General features: G+C 35.7%; 1 protein-coding gene across 1 annotated transcript; it reads right to left on the bottom strand.

Moving 5' to 3' along the window:
* Positions 1 to 2,550: 2,550 nt before the first annotated feature.
* LOC128212360 (uracil-DNA glycosylase-like) lies at positions 2,551 to 21,311 on the bottom strand. The gene is made up of 8 exons (XM_052917780.1): positions 21,249 to 21,311; positions 11,256 to 11,381; positions 10,169 to 10,264; positions 9,451 to 9,502; positions 8,966 to 9,008; positions 5,502 to 5,599; positions 4,844 to 5,021; positions 2,551 to 3,751 (listed from the first exon to the last, which is right to left on the bottom strand). The coding sequence occupies exons 1-8, from the start codon at positions 21,303 to 21,305 to the stop codon at positions 3,748 to 3,750; spliced, it is 654 nt and encodes a 217-aa protein (XP_052773740.1). The 5' UTR covers positions 21,306 to 21,311; the 3' UTR covers positions 2,551 to 3,747.
* Between the last annotated feature and the right edge of the window lie 254 nt (positions 21,312 to 21,565).

Below are 21,565 nucleotides of genomic sequence, written 5' to 3'. Positions count from 1 at the left end.
GATAAGTGTTGAGCGCGTTGCTTGTCAGTCAGATACTAGTATGGTTTACACACTTTTCGAAAGGTGAAAAGCATCGAGCACAATGCTTGGCGGTCAGATACTACGTAGTATGGTTTAAACCCTTTTTTGAAATGTGATGAACGTTGAGCGCGATGCTTGGCGGACATTTACTTGTATGGTTTAAACCATTCTGAAGGTGAAAAGCGTTGAGCGCGATGCTTGGCGGTCAGTTACTTGTATGGTTAAAACCCTTCAGAAGGTGAAAAGCGTTGAGCGCGATGCTTGGCGGTCAGATATAAAAAAGAAATGGCTGGTTTTGATATATAAACTTTAAGTCATGATGACATACGGTGAGGTCGATTGGCACGGAAAGACGGTTATACACACTTATTAACATCTGTTCTGCGTATTGTCAAGGCGTATTTTATTAAGACTGCGGCAGGGTAACCCGACTTCAGCCGAAATATTTACGAGGCCATTCTACTGTTGCCCTGCATGACCCACATCAGCTTAATTGAGTACCACCTGTTTTGTAAATGTTCTTTATTTTTTTCTGTAAGAAAACATATTGGACCATTTAAAGATAATTGGTAAGAATATTGGAACATTTGAAAAATGTTATCTAAAGGGATAAACACTGAAGTCATTTTACCTTTTAACGTTTTTTGATGAATTTGGTGTACTCCGTTATGTTAACCTAATGACCTACGTTTGGATCCTTCGTGACCCATACTCGAACTTGGCATAGTTTCAAGGAGACACGCATTCCATCCAAAAAATAAGTGGAGAATATGGCCTCTAAAGGGTTAACAAGTGATTCCCTCTGACTGTTGCCCTCGTGACCATTGTTTGACCAAACAATTACGAACATAACATACATAAACATCTGGTCAAGTATAATAACGATTGGGTAAACAATGTGGTATTCAGGTATTTTTAACATTTGACCTATTGACCTACTTTTCGGAGCAAACATGATCCGTATTCGAAGATGTTAAGGTGACATACATTTTGACAGAGTTTTGAAGATTTGATGAAATGGTGGCTATATTAGAGTAACTATACATGTTGTATCTCTTTGGTAATGGTTGACCTCGTGCTGGGAGTAGGATTTTTTAACCAAACATGACATAAAAACGAACATTTAGATTTTATAGCAACAAGCTTCATACAGATTGGATTGAAATGTCTCTAGGCCAGCCAAGCATTTGACAATAAGACCTACTTTACATCGGACAAGAGCCAAAACGGACCTTGACGACTTGAGTTTTTCTTCATACATGTACAAGAACAAAGCCAACATTCCCCCTTCCACCAAAATAATATTATCATATTTCCCTTCAAATGGGTTTAAGTTTTTTCTGCAAAAACGAAAAATAAAAAGTACAAATGCTCAATGTAGCTGCTTGATATTCTATTGTAATAGTTTAATATATACTTGAAATTGTATATACAAAATATCAACTAACGAAGTAAAGGATAAAGGTGCCATCTTAAGTCGAATTCTTTATTGTTTATTCTAGGTCATAATGAGATTTATTTACGAAAAGGTAAGACTTAACATGTTATGACTGGTTTATTTATTATTTTAGTTTGATTTCATATTTTAAGTCAATTTCTGCCAATATTTAATGTAACCCTCTTATTCGAAACCAATACATAAACATGTATAATACCATTCTGTATCATGACCTACCCTATTACAAACATAAATTTTGAGTGATAAACCTTTAACTACTTACTAAATCCGGAATTTGTGGAAATAAATAAAAAACTGTAAAGGTGTATATATCAGCTGAAAACGGAACAATATTAAATGATTGGTGAATGCTAATAGATTTACTGTGATCTACTATAGTCTGTTAGTCTAATAAGGTAGAAATACAATGTTTTCTGGACCTTTCTCTCAAATTAAAATCGGTAACCTTCATAACAACCATTGTTTTTTACATTTATCATTCTCTTTGGTACATCAAAACCTTTCTATTAATTGTGGTAAATTTTATTTTGGAGTAAGAGTACAGCTTTAAGTATTCAACAGAATTTCATGATCTTATGATCTTTTATCGTACACACATTGATTAGATGGCCTGATGTTTTGTCATTTAATGTTATTTGGCATGATATCAACTTAGTTTCCCCAAATGTTAAACATCCAGTGCTTATTTTGCAATTCAAAAGTGCCCAGATTAAAAAGTTTGCAAGAAAAATCATTGCTTCTAAATAGACAAGAAAACAAGAAACATACAAATTAAAACGTATTATATTTTTATTAGAGTCTTTTGTACAATGTAAGTGTTAGGAACGATAAAAAGATTAAAATATATTACAAACAAAACACGATTAAAAATGTTCAACAATGACAATATCATTTACAAAGAACATCAGCCTGAAATGAAAGTGTGTTATGTACATAAATATGAATCAAGGAAAAACCGATGATTGAGTATTATTGAAAATTGATTGTTATGATACATGTTGTTGATAATTGATTGCATGATCTCAATAACGATCATCCCTATATGGCTTAATATCTCGCCATAAATATTGTTGATGAACAGTATAGATAATTTTCAATTCAGCTTATAAACTAAATAAGATCATTCAAACAGTACTCCAATATAGCATCCCTAAGTTAACATCCCTGTACATTTATTGTTTAGCACACTAATTCTTAACATTTTTGTGAGCTTTTTGATTCGATAACATAATCTCAAATTAATCGAAAAAGCTTGATTGATTAATTCCTTTGATCAATCATGATTTTAGATCGATTTTAATCCCTAATATAACATAACATATTGTTTATTCGGCATTCAATGTTACAACATTCATAACCTAAAGCATATACAACACTCTGTAGAAAAGTCTAGTCAATAGTCATGGCCAACAGATGTAAATACAGAAGAACATAGGTCATAAGTAAATACATTTCTTTTACGATAGAAAAAAAAAACCATAATATAAATAACGTTTTTGAGAATATGCACGTCATTCCAATTTGTAAAACTTAACAATAAACTTGCCTACTGGAAATATTAAGCAGTCATTCTGGTATAGGATTACGTCAACATTCTGTGATCTTCCAGACAAGCCAAAACAAGAGCAAGAGTACTACTGTAGTTGACCGTGCTCGTCTGTTGTTATTTCAGGGGATAAAGACTTTACACAAAGTATTTATTAAAGTAGAACAATTCGACTACTATCAAAGCCAATGTTATTGATCATCTTTTCTTGATAACCAAGGTTTAAAGAAAAAATCCACCCACCCCTTGTACCATGGCTTTGACAATACTCTATTGTTTTTCTTCACTATTTTTCTGTAGAAAACAAACAAAACTGACAAGTTTAAGATCCTTTTTTGCCATAGCCTACACATTCTTAAAGTCAGTGATATAGTCATGCAGTACACAGAAAAAGATACATAATATGAACAGACAATCTTCAATGCATGTGCGGCTTTAACAATATGTCACCCGGTCAAAGGCAACATAATGAATACCTTTCAGTTCAAAGTCTAACACAGCGGATAGGCTAAGCCAATATGGAATGGACTGGTTAATGTTAAGTCTCAAGTCCAAGTCTGTATATATCCAATCTATGCAAAAGGGGGCAGGTATGACCAGTTTATTGGGGTTTTCCCATTTGCCTGCAGATACGCAATAATCTGTGAAAAATGCCGACACGTTGAAAATCCCAAATAGGCAGATTGCGTGGAGGGATGGGAGCTCGTCAGGACATGGTGCCTTACCTAAAATATACAGTACATAAGTTACAATAAAAGGAAACAAGCATTTCCAACAAGAGGACTCTGAGAACACAATAACGCTTGTCTGTTATTTTCCAGTCGAACAAGGCCAGGGCACAACTCAACACATTTTAGGCTTGGTGTACATGTGCATATTGACTGTGGCAACATGTGTACCAAGTTTCATTTTAATGTAATGAATGGTTTTGAGTTATGGTTAAGGTTAAAGGGGCTAGACACCAGATGGTCCCAAAATCTTCACCAGATGGTTCCAAAATCTTCACCAGATGGTTCCAAAATCTTCAAAATCGTCAAATACAGTATTTAGTCAAAAACAGCCTATACTTGTCAATGCGAGCTACTAGGAGGCCGATAATACATCATTTTACATGATTAAAATAATAAACGCAATAATCATGTTACTGTCTCTGTGTTTCCCCGTTTAAAAAAATGCAAAATGTTTTCCCAGTTTAAATCATATCTGTTTAAGAGTACAGATACATAAACCGATGCTATTTTAAAACTTACTTGGATGCACGTGGTAGACAGCCTGAGTGAATTTCGAATTGGAAAAAGGCGTAAAAAATGCGATGGATGCATATGATGTAGGTGATGTGATACATCAGTTAGTAGGATTCCATGCGTTGCACACGGACGATATCAATTTTATGTAATTTTTTGACAATTTTTTTTTTCCTCCCAATTGTATCATCTGGTGTCTAGCCCCTTTATAGCCTTTTCTCTACAACAACATTTACGACAAGGCTATCACAATTCCTCAGCATTTGTTTTCTCAGAGAAACAAGATGAGCATGCCTACAATCATTTTTTGTATAACATGCCAATCTGAATAACTTCTGTATTTTTATGTCTAAAACTACTGAGATGAATGCAATTCAATTCAAAACATAGTATGAAATAATTGTGCACAACTTAAAGCACATCATACATCTTAACTGTATCCAAGCATAACAACAGTTAATTGTATTTTAAGATGATTGTCGGTTAAAGCATCCTTCTAATTACTATTTTTTCACTTGTCACTTGTTGACAAACGAGAGCTATGTACTCTTTATTATTTCCTCTTCTACTTACCTTATTAATGAGCGTCTCCTTCTTCTGAGCATCCCTCCCCACAGAACAAAGACAAGCCCGTCCTTGCTGTTGCTAAGGTACGCTATCACGGCGTCTGTGAACTGCTCCCAGCCCTGGCGTTTGTGAGACTCTGGGGCCCCCTCTCGAACTGTCAGTACTGAATTCAGCATCAACACACCTGCACAAGTAACAAATCATCCATATTATTAACTATTGTTTACAACATCCATTTTTTAAAGCTTGATAGCATCAATAGCTGACGACGAAAAACATTCACTTAAACAGTTGGCCATTGCATAATCGTTTTCATTAAATACTAGTATGACTGTTAAAACTTTTTCCAAATACAAACGTGTACACAACGCATAGTGTCTTTGTTTTCATGCTCACTTTTACTTGCAAAGATATCATTGAAGGCCGATAACTCCAAAGTGAATGTTGCAATCTAGGAAGCTTTTAAAATTATGTATAATAGTCATAATACATTTTAACATCGCGATAAAGTTTATTAAAGATTGACAATTGATGACGACAATGACACAGGCGATGCCAGACAAATGATCTCTTTCTGCCTGTCATGCAACGCAGGTAACATAATAATGGAAAGGCATATAGTGTGGTATCAATGTTGGGTAAATGTGTTGAGCAATAAGCCTACCTTGATCTGCCCAACCCTTGAGGTAACCGTGGGGAGGATTTTGAAAAATTGGAGTAGCCGGAAATTCTTCCCTCAGCTCCTTGAATATGTTCATCAAGCTGCAGAAAAGGCTATGGTATCAAACAATGTTGATAAGCCACATCAGGGGTGGACATGATACTTTACAATGTTAATGAGGCACAGCAGGGTAGGATATGATACAGAATGCTGTTGTTATGGGTAACAGCAAAAGAACATGATACCGAACAATGTTAATGGGTCGCAGCAGGGTAGGATATGATACAGAATGGTGCTTTTATAGGTAACAGCAGGGAAGGACATAATACCGAACAATGTAAATGAGTCACAGCAGGGTAGGATATGATACAGAATGGTGTTGTTATGGGTAACAGCAGGGTAGGACATGCTACCGAACAATGTTTATGGGTCACAACAGAGTTTGATATCATACAGAATGGTGTTGTTATGGATAACAGCAGGGAATGATATGATACCGATCAAATGTTAATGGGTCACAGCAGGGGTGGATATGATACAGAATAGTGTTGTTATGGGTAACAGCAGGGAAGAACATGATACCGATCAAATGTTAATGGGTCACAGCAGGGGAGGATATGATACAGAATCGTGTTGTTATTGGTAACAGCAGGGAAGGACATGATACCGATCAAATGTTAATGGGTCACAGCAGGTGAGGATATGATACAGAATCGTGTTGTTATTGGTAACAGCAGGGAAGGACATGATACCGATCAAATGTTAATGGGTCACAGCAGGGGAGGATATGATACAGAATGGTGTTGTTATGGGTAACAGCAGGGAAGGACATGGTACCGAACAATGTTAATGGGTCGCAGCAGGGGAGGATATGATACAGAATCGTGTTGTTATTGGTAACAGCAGGGAAGGACATAATACCGAATATTGTTAATGGGTAACATCAGGGTAGGATATGGTAGAGAATGGTAATGTTATGGGTAACAGCAGGGAAGGACATGATACCGAATATATGTACTGTTAATGAGTCACAGCATGGTAGGATATAATACAGAATGGTGCTGTTATGGGTAACAGCAGGAAAGGACATAACACCGAACAATGTTAATGGGTCACAGCAGGGAAGGACATGATACAGAATGGTGTTGTTATCGGTAACAGCACGAAATGACATAATACCGAAAAATAACAATGTTAATGGGTCACAGCAGTGGAGGACATGATACCGAACAATGTTATTGAGTCACAGCATGTGAGTACATGATACCGAACAATGTTAATGGGTTACAGGAGGGAAGAGCATCATACCGAATACTGTTAATGAGTCACAGCAGGGAAGGACGTGATACCAAACAATGCTATTGAGTCACAGCAGGGAAGAACATGATACCAAACAATCTACAAGAGTCATGACACAGAAAGGTTGCAATGTGTCACAGTTGGGTATGAAAAAATACAAAATGGTGTTGCAATAAGTCACGGCAGGGTAGGACATGGCACAGAGTGGTGTTGTGATGAAGCACAACTGGGAAGGACAAAATACAGAATGATGTTGCAATTAGTCACAGCAGGGTAGGACATAAAACAGAATGGTGGTGTTATGAGTCACAACGGGGAATGACATGATACAGAATAGTGTTGCAATGAGTCACAACAGGGTAGGGCATTATACAGAATGGTCTTGAAATGACTCGCAACAGGGTAGGCCATTTTACAGAATGGTGTAGTAATGAGTCACATCAGGGTAAGACATGATACTGAATGGTGTTGTAATGCGGCACATCAGGGTAGGACATTATCTAGAATGGTGTTGAAATGAGTTAAAGCAGGGTCGGACATGATACAGAATGGTGTTGTAATGAGTCACAGCAGGGTAGAACATGATACAGAAATGTGTTGTAATGAGGCACAACAGGGTAGGACATGATGCAGAATGGTGTTGTAATGAGGTACAGCAGGGTAGGACAAAATACAGAATGGTGTTATAATGAGGCACAGCAGGGTAGGACATGATACAGAATGGTGTTGTAATGAGGCACAGTAGGGTAGGACATGAAACAGAATGGCGTTGTAATGAGGCACAGCAGGGTAGGAAACATTACAGATTGGTGTTATAGTAAGGCACAGCAGGGTAGAACATGATACAGAACGGTGTAAACGAGACACTACAGAGTTGGATATATATAGTATGGTTTAAAGTGTTGTGTTCACTGCTAATCAAGCTTGGCGATATTGCTCAAATCGCCTTGATGATACGAAGGACATTTGCTAGTTATGTGCTTTAAACTCTTTTCCATGTTTCGATATAACGCTCTTGCGTTGAAAAGTAACTTATGGTTTTACGTTTAGTTTAAACATATTTATTTTACAACGATTGTGAAACAAGTTATTACAACATTATATTAATCACTCTCGTTGGCACGATATTACACGAGAGTGTGGTCTTGTGTTGTGGGGGAAACCGGAGAACCCGGAGGAAACCCACTTGTCCGGCTTGGTGACCACAAACCAAACTCACATGCGCCAAAGCCGGGAATCGAACCCGGGTCGCCTAGGTGAGAAGCGAGTGCGCTGCGCTAACCGGACAACCATTTTTAACGTTTAGGGATATATGTCCTGTATTGTTGTACAATACATCAGTAAAATCGACGTATGGCCATGGTGTCGTTTTCTATAAATATATTTCGTAAACATCAATCCCAGAACGAGGCTGCAAGTCCCACGTTGGCGCTTATCGTCCTTTAACCGGGAAAATACGAAATTCTCCGATCTTATTTTGCATTGTTTTCAAAAATGAACGCAGAGGAAACGATACAGTTCGTTTTTTGTTTAAAATATATCGCTTTTTCTTGGGATATGTTCTGAAAATGGGGAAATTCAGAGGCTAACAATAAGTGTCCGTCGCATGTACCGAATACGACAAAGAAAGATAACAGGGCCCCGGCTATTACGTTAGTTAATAATGGTTTACTACAATTCTTAAAGATTCATTTTGGTTTTCGAATATTCTAATAATCGATCGAAAGAATTACTGAATATTCGAATATCAATTTTGCCATTCGTTTGCATCCCTTGTTTAAACGAGACATTGCACTGATAGCTATATTATAAAATGATGTAAACGAGGCACACCAGGATAGATTACGACACAGAACTGTTAACTAGGCACAGCAGATACAGAATGGTATTCTAATGGGATACAGCAGGGTAGCACATGATACAGAATGATATTGTTTTGAGGCTGGAACGAGAAAAAATGAGCCAGGAAAAGGTGGTGAGGCCGGAACTAGCATGGTTTGGGGAGGAGGACAGAATGTGGTAAGTGAGCGCCCTGCATCGTTCATGTATGGTGTGGAAGCCAAATCGGAAGTGTACAATGTATGTACATGCATTGACACATTGGTTTTTAATCTTATATATTTTCAAACTATAACAAGAAATTGTTCTGATTCTTAACATGAACATACCTATCCGGAATTAACTCATTATGCAGTACACTGAATGACAGGCCTGAAAGAAATTTTAAAGATATTTTGTTAACTGTTCCAACATAACATAACAAGATGGTTGAGGATATTTTGGTAAGAGATTCAACGTACCTAATTAATGCACAAACAAGACTTCATTCACTTACTGAAAATGTGCAGTTTAACTATACTACTCTTACAATACTTAGCCGACATTTGCCATATTTTCATTTAAATGCTTTGACTTATTGTGCAGTTAGTTCAATTTTATCTACCAGAAATGAGATCTACACCTACACAATTACATACAAGGTGGTTGAGGTGTCCAACCCTTACTCAAAATAGACAAAGGTATTGGTTTTAACCAAGGATACAAACTCAAGCGTGATAAATCTCAGCTCATAATTATCTTATTAATTGAATTTCGTAGGAAACGTGTGAAGGTACATTACATATGAGTACTGTAAGTTTCGTAACTATCTTACCGTGTGCCTTTGGTTCAGGGTAGGGATCCTGTCCCAGTATAACCACCTTCGTCTAAAATATGACAATGTGTTTTTATGGTCTTTATTCGGTTATGTTCCCAATCTTAAAAGTCTGTTTTTTTTCCAAAATGTTGAATTAATATTCCCAGTCAGAAATTCAAAATAAATATAAAAAAGTTCTGTTTTACAAACTATTTTTTATCGCTGTTGAAGTAATAAATGCCCACAAAAAATGGTCAAAAAAGAGTTTTTTAGTTTATTTAATGTTTCCAGTGATTTATATAGATCCATTAGTGAAATACAATTAAAATTACAATGTTTCAGTGAAACAGTGAAAATATCAATTTTTTATATAAAACATCACCGCCCACAGAGTTGGGACAGGGTTCTACTGCACTCATGAAACTCATTCAGCGAAATATATTAAATTCTTACACTGAAATAAATTATTACCCTTTATATATATTAAAGCTACATAATTACACATAAATAACACAATTTTTATGAAAATTATGTGAATATACCTAATTCCATTGTTTTTGGCAATTTCTCATTTTTCTGTCATTAAATATGTTACAATATAAAGCCATAAAAGTTATTGGAGTTAAAATAAATGTTAGGTTGATACAAATATTGAGTACGGAATTACACTCTCAATTATGGTTAATTTCATTTGAAATATGAGAGTGTTTATTATCCAACACCAGGAAATTCCCACCTGATCAACAGTGCAGTACTGTGTCCAGGAAAACACATTCTCCGCAGATGGGTAAACTGTGAACATCTTTCTCTCATCACACACAAACCGGGTGAGCTACAACGAGGAAACGATATACATTTTCATGAGTACTGAGACATTCAAAACATGTGAAATGGTATTTACATGTAGACCCTCCATGAATTCACTACACGAAGAATAATTATATTACATGGTGAATACATATATTGAAATATTTACATTCGCCTAGTCATTTATATTATAGAGAAAACTTTCATATTGTACAACATCCACGGGGTTAAAATTGCCTTGTTTATTTCAATATTGCCCAGTTCATGGGACTTGCTCGCATGCCCTTCTGCAATCATTCAGTATGAACACACAAAAACTGATCAATCAAACAATATAAACATTTGGTTGTCCGGTTTGCGCGCCGTGGTGATTGCACTCAATTCTCACCTAGGCGACCTGGGTTTGATTCCTTGCCCTGGTGCATGTGAGTTTTGTTTCTGGTCACAAAGTCGGACAAGTGGGTTTCCTCCTGATACTCTGGTTTCCCCCACATCACAAGACCACACTCTCACGTAAAATCGTGCCAACGAGAGTGATTATTATAATGTTGTTACTTATTTCACAATCGTTGTAAAATATATAAGTTTAAACTAATAGAAAAGAGGTCCGTTTTCGCGGTCACATGGCCAACTGACTGTATATAAATATAATATGGTCATTTATCCTAATAAACTAAAATTTGCAAGGCATCTTGTCATTGGACCAGTTTGTATGCAGGTGACAGGATAAATAATGTTATATTTAGATTTGCCTAGTCATGTGTACCGAGAAAACTTGACTTTCATATTCTATATCATCCAAGGGGTAATGATGTCATTGTCTATATCAATATTGCCCAGTTCATGGAATTTGTCCGCATGCCCTTCTGCAATCATTCAGTATGAACACACGAAAAAAATGTGAGCAATCAAAGAATATGAACATTTTTGCAAGTTTTAGTGATAAGATTGAATATGACCAATCATTAAGTGAGGTTTTAGTTTCAAAATAAGGTCAATCAGTAAGTTGGTTATACCTGGGCAAAATAAGGTTTATTAAACTCCGGCTCCAGGACTGGTCTCCAGGATTCCTCAACGTTGTACAGCAGTGTGCCTGGCTGATATGGAGGCGTCGGATACGCTGGTATTATGAAAGCCATCCCCTGAAAAGGTATTATTAGTGTATCATTTTGACATTTGTTGTGCCAAAAGTTTGCAGTTAAAATTAACAACATCAAGTATACACGTTTGTCGGCCATTTACATAGACAAAAGGTAACAAAAGTCATTAGTTTTCAAGTGCATTTTGACTGGTTGAAACTTGTGAACAGGATAAAAATGAAACCATAATCAAGGACAGTGTAGTTCTACTATTCAATATAGTTTATTTTATCTCTTTCCTTAAAGTGCCTCTGTGATATCATTCAGATTATTGACCAATTAACTTTACAGTCCAATCATAACACTCAGATTTTACTATAAAGTTAACTCTAAGATGGTTATTAGATATGGCCCCTGGCTTTTTTAAGTTTCGCTATTGATTTTCCTTATTCTATCGCATCGTTGTGGCTGGACCCGCATATAGTCAATATAAATGAATAACGCAGAGTCTTTTTGCATTGTTTTTATATTGTTTGACTCGTGGCATCCATACCCCCTGTCATTTATTCAGTGATGTAAATGCAGCACAGCAATTCTAAACGCCACTGATGGTTCTGAGTTTTACGATACCAATTGATTTTTCACCTCTTTGGGAATGGGGCAATTTTAAAGAAAACCCCAACTTTTTCATAAAAAAGAGCTGTCAGCGCGCTCAACTAGTACGCTGCTTTTAAGATTAAGCATTGCAAAGTTTGGTGAAACAGGCATGGATCACTGTAAATTAGATTACATGCAAACATTAACCAGAAGTTATTATGACGAAGGGGCATTTTGTTTTATCATATGCAAGATAGTTATCATACTTGGTTGTAAAATGGTTCAATGCAATACATCAAATAGTTCCTGAGTTATTGACTTAAAATATATGGTTACATGTAGGGTAGAAGGGAGCCCATGTTGGTCCAAATTGGGTAGAGGGGTGTCCATGCTGGTCCCCATATGGTAGAAGAGAGCCCATGCTTGTCTCCATTGGGTAGAAGGCCAAAGCTGGTCCCCATAGGGAAGAGGTATGTCCGTGCTGGTCCCCATAGGAAAGGAAGGTGTCCATGCTTGTGTGAATTGGGTAAAAAGGCTGCCCATGAGGGTTTCAATAGGATAAAGGGGTGCTCGTGCTGGTACCCATAGGGCAATAGGCTTGTATATATATATATATATATATATATATATATCGCCACTTTTATTGCTCTGGCAATGGCATCAAAAACAGTGAAATAAATATAAATGACTTTGGGGGAAAACACGTTTGCCCGCTTTGGATATGAGGCCTCAAACAGACCAAATGTTATATTTCAGAATCAGCAACTTTCAGCTATTAGAACCTATAGCCTATAGCAACCTATGGTTTTACCAGTACCTCATAGCTTGTTGGATGGATTGTATGCTATTGCCTTTTATCCAATTAATTATATGTCGCACATGGGTTTTAATGTACAGTATTTACAAAATACGTTGTATTTGATATTGTAGAATGGTACTTTAAAAGTGATTCAATTAATTGTAATATTTATATGCGGTTTTTAACAACCTATGCTTAAATGCCATTCGAAAGGCTCTGTTAAACACATGCACTTTGGTTATTCTTAACCCATCCTCATGCAGCACAAATAATAAAGTAAAGGTATTAAATTTTCCGCAGTTAATAATAAACTTCGTAAAAGCTCAAAATAAAGTGCACTAGTAATAACAATCTCGAAGTTATAAGAAAAGCAACAGCCATATAAATTGTGCTTAAATATTGGCAACACCTTCAACAAGTATTACAAATGTTTACTCAGTACCCGATTTTCCAGTGCCGATATAAAAAATAACTGCATCCAACAATCAATGTGAGTTACGTCACTTTGAGGTTTTAAGTAACTAAAGGCCTTTTCTTCTATTTATTTCTATATAAGAGGAAACTCGGCCAGAAATGGACGCTGGCATTTTTTAGAATTGAATTCAGGGGCATGTCTTTTTCTTGTGCATTAAATGTTAAATCTGAAGCATGAACATTTGCTTTTATGTTTGCTTAGACTTATTTTTAGGGGAAAAACTCAGTTTTATAACTTTATTACAAATATAGAAATTTAGACTAAAAATCTTGCATCATATAAGGTCACAAAAAGTATGATAAACATCTAACTGACCATAAAAGTACTCTGAACTAACCCTTGTGCTTATAATTTCGATGAACACATGCCATTGCATTTACTGTGATATCAAAACTTATGTGATACGAAATTTGGTCAAGAAATTTAAATGTATATGGAGTCTGATCTTTGAAGATGCCAGTATTATACATATAGGTAAAATATAAGATTTGTTGATCACTGTGACTGACACAAATCAAAGCATAAACCATAAATTGACCATGTGTGATCACAGTTTTGTATTTAATTTAACTATGCCTTTTTTATTTTAAAGTTAATGGTGTGCACAAAAAACGTTTGAAAGAAGACCTGCAGTGTCCTGTACAAAAATATGAAATTCGTTTTGTTTTTGTTGAGAATGGTGGGTATTTTAAGCCACGAACTACCAGGATAGAATATTGTGCAATTGGTTAATGAAGATGGCTTTATCTTGGCCATTCTTAGAGGGGGTAAGATTAATAGTTATAATTGAAGTATATATTTTTTTTTTAAATTATAACAAAAATGCTCTTCATTTAATTCAAGTTAACATTGACACAATATGTTTCCATTTTCTTCTTTGCAAAAATTGATAGTGAATGTAATATGTAAATGCAAACGTCATTTCTTTAATACTTTAATCCTTTACTTCAAGGTTACGCATTTTTACACCTCGATCCATCGAGCTTCATAAATACGGACATTTAAACACTCGTAATGTAGGGTCATTTATTTTTACCACATAATTAAATTTATTTCACTGGATTGAATATTTAATTCTATACAAACTTTTCATTGATCACTTATTGATTAAACGAAAAGAACTATTAGGAAAATATTTTTACAATGCATGAGGGTCAATTTTCCAATAATAACCAAAACTCTCCTACAAAGAAGGGGCATTGATGTGGCTTGGTTATCTATTTGTTAACGAATTCGATGTCATATTGTTTACCGAAAATGTTTTTAACAAATATAATGTATGTCGGATAATGATGGTGTGCTTGTGCGATTTTCTGGTGTTGTACATTAAGATATACTAATTCATAATTGAAGAAATTTAACAACTACGACGTTTTCTTGACTGCAATTAATTCAAACATATCCTTTCGTTTACAATACTAGCATTATGTAGGTAATGAAATCCGTAAAGAAGGCACAAGCTACGTAGATCAAACATCAAAACCACAGGACAGGGTGTGACACACCCCTATGGCAACGCCCCCCCCCCCAAAAAAAAAAGAAGAAAGAAATTAAATAAATAAATAAAACAAATGTAATTAATAAAACATAAATAAATATTCCGAGGCTAGCTTATTACTTATGATTGGGGAACTGTAACTAGTAATAACTAAAAAAAATACTGTTATTCTATAGTGTTTATAAAGGGTGACGACTCTCTCTTGTATTTCCTAATATTTGCAGAGATGAACCGGTTCAAGAGGCCATAACTTTGTTAAATCTCAACCAAACTCATCAATTTTGGGCTTTCCTTGAAGAGTTACTTACGGTATTTAAGAAAATATACACTTTACCGAGAACCATATCAAACCCCAATATACAAAAAGCATGCTACTCGACTTACCAGCTATCTGTCGTGAAAACAGACTGTTGAGTGTTCTGTGGGGCGAGGATTACCAAGCACACCAAAACGAAAGTGGGTTTCTCTTGTGACGAAACTCGGGACCAACCAGTCGTGTTTTTTAAGAAACTGATTGAATACTGAATTTGACAAACCACTACTGAATCCACAGCTATTCTAATGGTAAGAACAATTTAATGGTGGTAGCGGTGCTATAGTAAGTTGGTTATTGGTCGCTACCTACCCATTCTAACGGAAAATAATCTTTTGAAATATTACCTTGTGGTGTTTTGGAAAATTGTATTGATATATTCTTTATATATAAAGGATATTTGTTGAAGTTAGTGTAAGAACGTTTTTTCTTTTTATTTCATGCATTTATCGTGTTTTGTTTCAATATCTTTCCCCGCTGGAGAATCTTTTGTTTGACGACAGTCCTTTTCTTTGGCCTCTATGTGAAGGAAAGTAACTGAGACCTAACCTCTGTGTCAAGGTTACCTCCTTTTCGCGCTAGCAGTCCGTCCACTAAAAAAGTTCCACACTTTATGGAAATGGTTGTTGGAATTGAAATAATTTCTAGATAGAACCCTACTACCATCAATGAAACCATTTTTAACATTTGTTTAGGCACAAAACAAGTTTTTAATCAGAAGCATTTCGGAAATAAAAACAATAAATATATCGCGTAGAAATACAATTAAATGAAAATTGAGCATGTGGCATATTTTGTACATTAAAGAACAATTTCAACACATTTAACAAAGATGGACAGATAACAGTGTGTATGCGTAAAGGCAACGGAAGTCTTTGTTTAGTGTTTTTCGTAGTGTATATCTATCTATTCACTGTCGCTCTCAGACTCTGGATCTTAGGTTATTTGTTCGGGGTGATTTAATGCTCAGTGCAGCCGAAGGATGTTTTGTTGTTGAGACAGCAAATTTGTTTCATATCAATTAAAGTTGAATGTCACGTTTCCGTTTAGTTTTTGGTTTACGAAAACCCCAGAGGAAATGTCGAGGATGTGCCCGAAGATGCTTTTGAGAGGGATGGAGCGCAGACTTTGAAAGTTTTCTCGACAAGATGTCGGAAAACACCATGGCCTAGTAAGGCTAGCTCGTTTTCAATCTGCTTTAATTGTTCAGGTTCTTATGGCCGATGATCTGACCTATTTGATAAGGAGTGACTCCTTTATTGTTCAGCTATTGGACAAACCTTTTCTGTGCATTATTTTTAAAAAGAAAAATGAATTGCTGAACTGATGAAGATAAACAATTGAAGGAAATTGGTCAAATTCAAAATGCTTGTGCATACATGTACGCGGTTGGAGTTTGTTGGTAGAAATGATCTTTCAACTATATTACTAGCATATGTGGCCAAGTAAACATTCAACCGACACCTACCCAGCGGGTTAATTATAACAGTATGTTCCATAAAATAGTTTTTACATAAATTGGTAAGTTTTTTTTAATTTTTTAAAAGTTATAATCAATCGCATGTTTTTTTGTTTTATTAAAACTCTTGCATAATTTGATTTTGACAATTCTATACGATTCGGCCAATGTGTCTATAGCTGCACTACAGACGATAATAAACACTTATTATGTACATGTACTTTTTCAAGTCAAGAGCAGCAAATCTTATAAAAGATGGGGAAAAATAGTCCCGAGTTGTCTTTTCAGAGTGAAATGATCAAATGTTATCCTTTCACTCGAGCCAGTTATCATTCACCAATATGTAAATCATGTCTTTTTTCTCAATTTTCTTTTTACTTAATTAATTTCATCCATCCAATTGCATTTTATCATAATGGCCTGTTCAAAAAGTCCCATATATTTTACGAATGATAATGAACTGAAGATTGTGTCTGGAATTGGTGAAAAACTTGGCAGTACAATTGTGTCCAATGATTTTGGGAATCTTACTGCTGAATAATTGCAGATGCTTCTTCGGTCTAAGATACCGGAGGATTCTCTGTTACAGTCTGAGCTCACACCCAATACGGACTTTTCTTAAAATGGCCAGGGACAAACATTCTGTGTTAGGTGTTCTTTCCGAGCTTCCACCTGGGATTAGCCCAATTGATGCTGTTGATCGGCTCTCCATGTCATATCAATGGCTTGAAGGGGAAATATCCCGTTTAAAGGTAATGTAAACAGGCCTTCAAAATTATACGGATGAAGCAACAGGGGGATCCCAAAGTTGCGTTTGGGAAGTTGACACATTAATGAAGTCAGGATCCAGATGTAAGTATAACCTTGTTAAGCACGCCAGCCAAATGCGTAACTAGAATGCAGTTATTACATGATGAGTGGCGTTTAAATGGGCCCGGTCAATACAAATATGATCCTCAACAATCAATGAGAATGAGGTGAACAACTTTGCATACCCTGTGTTGGAACAAGTCCCAGCCAATAAAGTAGGTAGGGGCAAAAATGAATTAAAAGACATACCAAAACAATTACGTTTAATGAAGCTGGCAGTCTTTTGAAATGCAATTTACCCAGTATGATTAATCGTCCCAATGGACAGCGGAGGAGTGTCGAATCTGTCTTCTCCAATGCTTAAAAGATTAGATTTTTGTGCAAGATTGATTAAATCAAACTCCAGCATCACGCATCCAGAAGTTCTCCATAACATGGTGGGCAGGATTGGCGCAGAACCTCCAGCTTCCGAGCAAGCCAAATATATTCAAGCGTAACAGGTAAAAGGATAAAACGATTGGAAGATTGGTCGGACAGGATTCAGGTATTGCCAACTGATGAAAATTATGCAATTCGGCAAACGATTGACCTATTTAATATGTTGAGGTCGGTCATAATGCATTCAATTCAATGGGGGGCTCGGGAACAGGTAAGCCTGAGTTAAGATTCAAGCTCTCCGTGATTGCTCCACTATTCGTACCTGCTTCTGCTAAGCTGGGGCCAGAGGTGAATGTAGTTTTTAATAAAAAATAATTATGCACTTCATGCCAATGTTAAAAACAGAAATAATACAGATACTGCAACAGATGTTAACGCACGCGTTTGTCTGTTGATATTTCTGTCTTCTCGTACAATTCCGGTGAGGGTAGGTGACCTACATTTATAAGCTGTGGTGGATTCTGCTGCTGAGGTAACAATGATCTCGTACGAGATTTTTGCTCAACTGAAGAACCCTCCTGGTAAATTGTGTGATGCCAGGCTGGATACTGCAGGTAGACAGATGTCCATGAGTGGGTTAATAGGTAAAGCTGAAAATAGGTGATAGTTTTTATGTAAGGCCAATCTAATCAGCACTATTGAACAAGATATGCTCTTTGGAGCTGATTTATTCTTTCATGACAATGCCATAATGGACATGGGCAAGGGAACTCTTGTGTATGAGGTCATGAGATCATTAGGGGCTGTGCAAATAGAAATGAGCATCCTGTAATTGCTCGTGTAACTGTGAGGCTAGTGGTTTCACCAAACGCAGTTGTTTAGGTACATTGTAGTATGCAGGCCACCTTGCGGAAAACGGAACTGGGGTACTCTTGTGACCGAACAGACGTGTTTTTAAGAAACCGATTGAATACTGAATTTAACCAACAACTGCTGCATCCACAGCTATTCTTATGGTAAGAACACTTTATACCCGCTAATTTCACCAAAGTTTTCCGGACTAAAAATGCATTATTCCGCTATTACATCATCAATTTAAAACGTGTGCCGAACAGACACCATAGATCTATAAAGATACGTGCAAAATGGAAGTCAAATGTCGTCCTACAGAGCCGTGCACAAGATTTAAAATTACCGCTGATATTTTCTTCACTATGTTTTTTTCTTAACACATATGCCCACATGAACATTGCGCGATTGTTTTCAACCGGAAAAAAATCACGGCACATGCACGAGTGGTACCCAGCTTTTATCGACGAGTGGAATGCACATTGGTAACCATTCGGTTAACAATGTTTATGCATAGTGCTTAATTTGTATTATTACCAGAAAAAATAAACAAGTCTTTCCTTCGTGAACACTATGACAATTGTTATTTGATATGTATGTTTAACAAACAATGAAGTTTCTGAAACAGTTTATGTAATAATAAGAAAATACCTTTTGCCAAACGAAACCTATGTGTTTACATACAACAAAATTAAATTCAACGTTCTGAATTTTAAAGGCTCATTCTTTGCGGTCAAAGTTGATATGTTTTGCTTGTAATTTAAACAAGTTTAAACGAATAATATACTTGGATGATACTTAATTTTGTTATATTTATATCACATTTTATTTTGGACAAACTCCATCCCTCATCACCCCGCCTTGGAAAAAAATGATAAAGTGATCGCTTGGTAAATTATCCGCTTGATATATAAACAAATTGCAGTTAAATAAGGATTATAATTCATTGTGTTTCAAAAATCTGAATAATCTGTTTCTTCCCACACTACCCCACCTACCCGCACACGCCACCCAAACCTCCGCCATTCTCCCCAAATTTATGATAACAAAAATGTGATCTACTGTATAAGAAGATTTAACAATAGCACCTACATGTCTAACGCATTAAATTCAACACAGCATATATGTTTATACCTTGCCTAATCCGAGATATTTAAATTTATTTCCAATAAACAAAAGAAGTTCCGTCATCCGCGCTTGGAAATACATTTATAGTTTTGATGCACTGTGATGGTATTACTTACCGTTCGTTAAATTAGCAAATGCATTTAAGCTACAGTTAAGTCCCTTTGATTTATCGAGTTTTTATTGCGTAGCCTGTTACCAAAAGTACGATTTACCGGAGTTTCATGAACTTATTTATTTTACAAATATATACCATATTGTTGCATTTGAGATTTGAGTTATTAAAGCGACCACCAGATTTAATGATTGGTGATTTAAACAGAATTCTGTTAATCAAATAATTCAAATTTCATTTATTACTAAACCTTTTTAATATAGTTTTGCATTTTCTGTCCCATTTTGAAATGAAAACTAATTTAAGCTCTTATTTGAAATTTTGTTGATGTTTAATTTTCTTAAAGAAACATTTTGATAATCTTTCACACATTATTGTCTGACCACAGGCAACGTGTACAAGTTCCTTTAATGCCCAACTTATCAGACTTGACATTCATGAATGTATTTTGTCCGGCAGCATGTGTAACCTCTATGTTTCAGTTAAATATTTTGAAACGCTTATAATGTTAAATGTTTTGCATACCCCTTTTGCTAAATGCTCTCTGGTACTTTCTCATGGCATCTCAACACAGATACCAGTACAAGTTATACCCAGGTGACTCGAGAGTTATTCTAGAAGCTATCAGTGTTCATTTCAATTTAGCTAAATATCACGAAACTGACCAGAATAAGAGTTCCTGGAAATGAAGAATGAATAAACATCGAGATTCAAAACATAAGTCTTTTATTACATCATTTTTTTTTATTATAAAGATGTAACATTTACACAGCCGTGACATTTAAGTGCGATATACTCATATCAATGTTTTGATAATAAGTAACAGTCTTAAATATATATATATATATATATATCGATTTGAAGTGTGTCAGATGATTTAAATATAAAAATGTTTGATGATCCAGGGTTAGGTTTAGGGCTTATACAGTAAAACGCAGCCAAAGTTGGCTGTTCAAGTAAAACAAAAATACTTGAAGGTCGTTTTAATCTTCATAGTATTACATTTTTGTGGTGGTTTAAGACAGGATAATTACCCAAACAAGACTGGTAGTAAATCAACAAGGAAAGTCCCAAATTCTTGTGTTGAGATTTGACAAAGTTAGGGCCTCTTGAACATGATCATCTGGACAAATATGGGGAAATACAAGGGCAAGTCGTCACCTATTACAACAATTATAGAATAATAGTTAAAAAGTAAGTAATTACTAGTAACAGTTTCACAATCATTGCTAATAAGACTGGAAATATTTTATTTTATCCATTTTTTATTTTTTATTTATTTATTTATTTATTTATTTTTTTTTTTTTTTGGGGGGGGGGAGTGGGGGGCTTGGTCATAGAGGTGTGATATAACAACGCAAAATCAAAATACCCCTGTGATATTCCCAACACAAATCAACACATGAAAACTGCACAACTTCACATATCAACACACACATCGAATGAAAATAACATATGATAGCCTCAAATAAACCTGTTAGCAATCAAATAATATGGCAAAAAGATACTTACAGTGAGTTGGTAGCTTTGATATATGTTAATTTCTCGTAGAAATCGAAAGTACAACATGCAGCAATGGCGTCCGATTGAGATATGTTTCAAACATCAGTGCATATGCGCTGCGCTTTAATTTACGGTGTCTTAAAGCTGCACTTAAATTAAAAAATCTGCGAGTTTTTGTCAGCAGCCTTTTATAACTGGTTTCCATGGAGTTTCGAAAAAATTGGCTTCTGTGGTTAGGAATGCCGATTTTAATGCTGCTTTGGTGTTTGCTTGACACATGATGGACTTAACTATAGCAGCATAAGTTTTAGAAGTAATACTTCCGG

The sequence above is a fragment of the Mya arenaria genome, chromosome 12, assembly GCF_026914265.1.
Source record: "Mya arenaria isolate MELC-2E11 chromosome 12, ASM2691426v1".
NCBI classification, from domain to species: Eukaryota; Metazoa; Mollusca; class Bivalvia; order Myida; family Myidae; genus Mya; species Mya arenaria.
Note: the sequence above shows the minus strand (reverse complement) of the source record. Positions and strands in the feature narration are given on the sequence as shown.

Excerpts from the sequence above, each read along its gene's own strand:
- LOC128212360 (XM_052917780.1), bottom strand. The coding sequence starts at position 21,305 with ATGTTGTACTTTCGATTTCTACGAGAAATTAACATATATCAAAGCTAC. Across the intron at positions 11,382-21,248 it reads ATCAAAGCTACCAACTCACT|GGGATGGCTTTCATAATACC; the intron begins GTAAGTATCTTT and ends ATACCTTTTCAG. Across the intron at positions 10,265-11,255 it reads ATAAACCTTATTTTGCCCAG|CTCACCCGGTTTGTGTGTGA; the intron begins GTATAACCAACT and ends TCCTCGTTGTAG.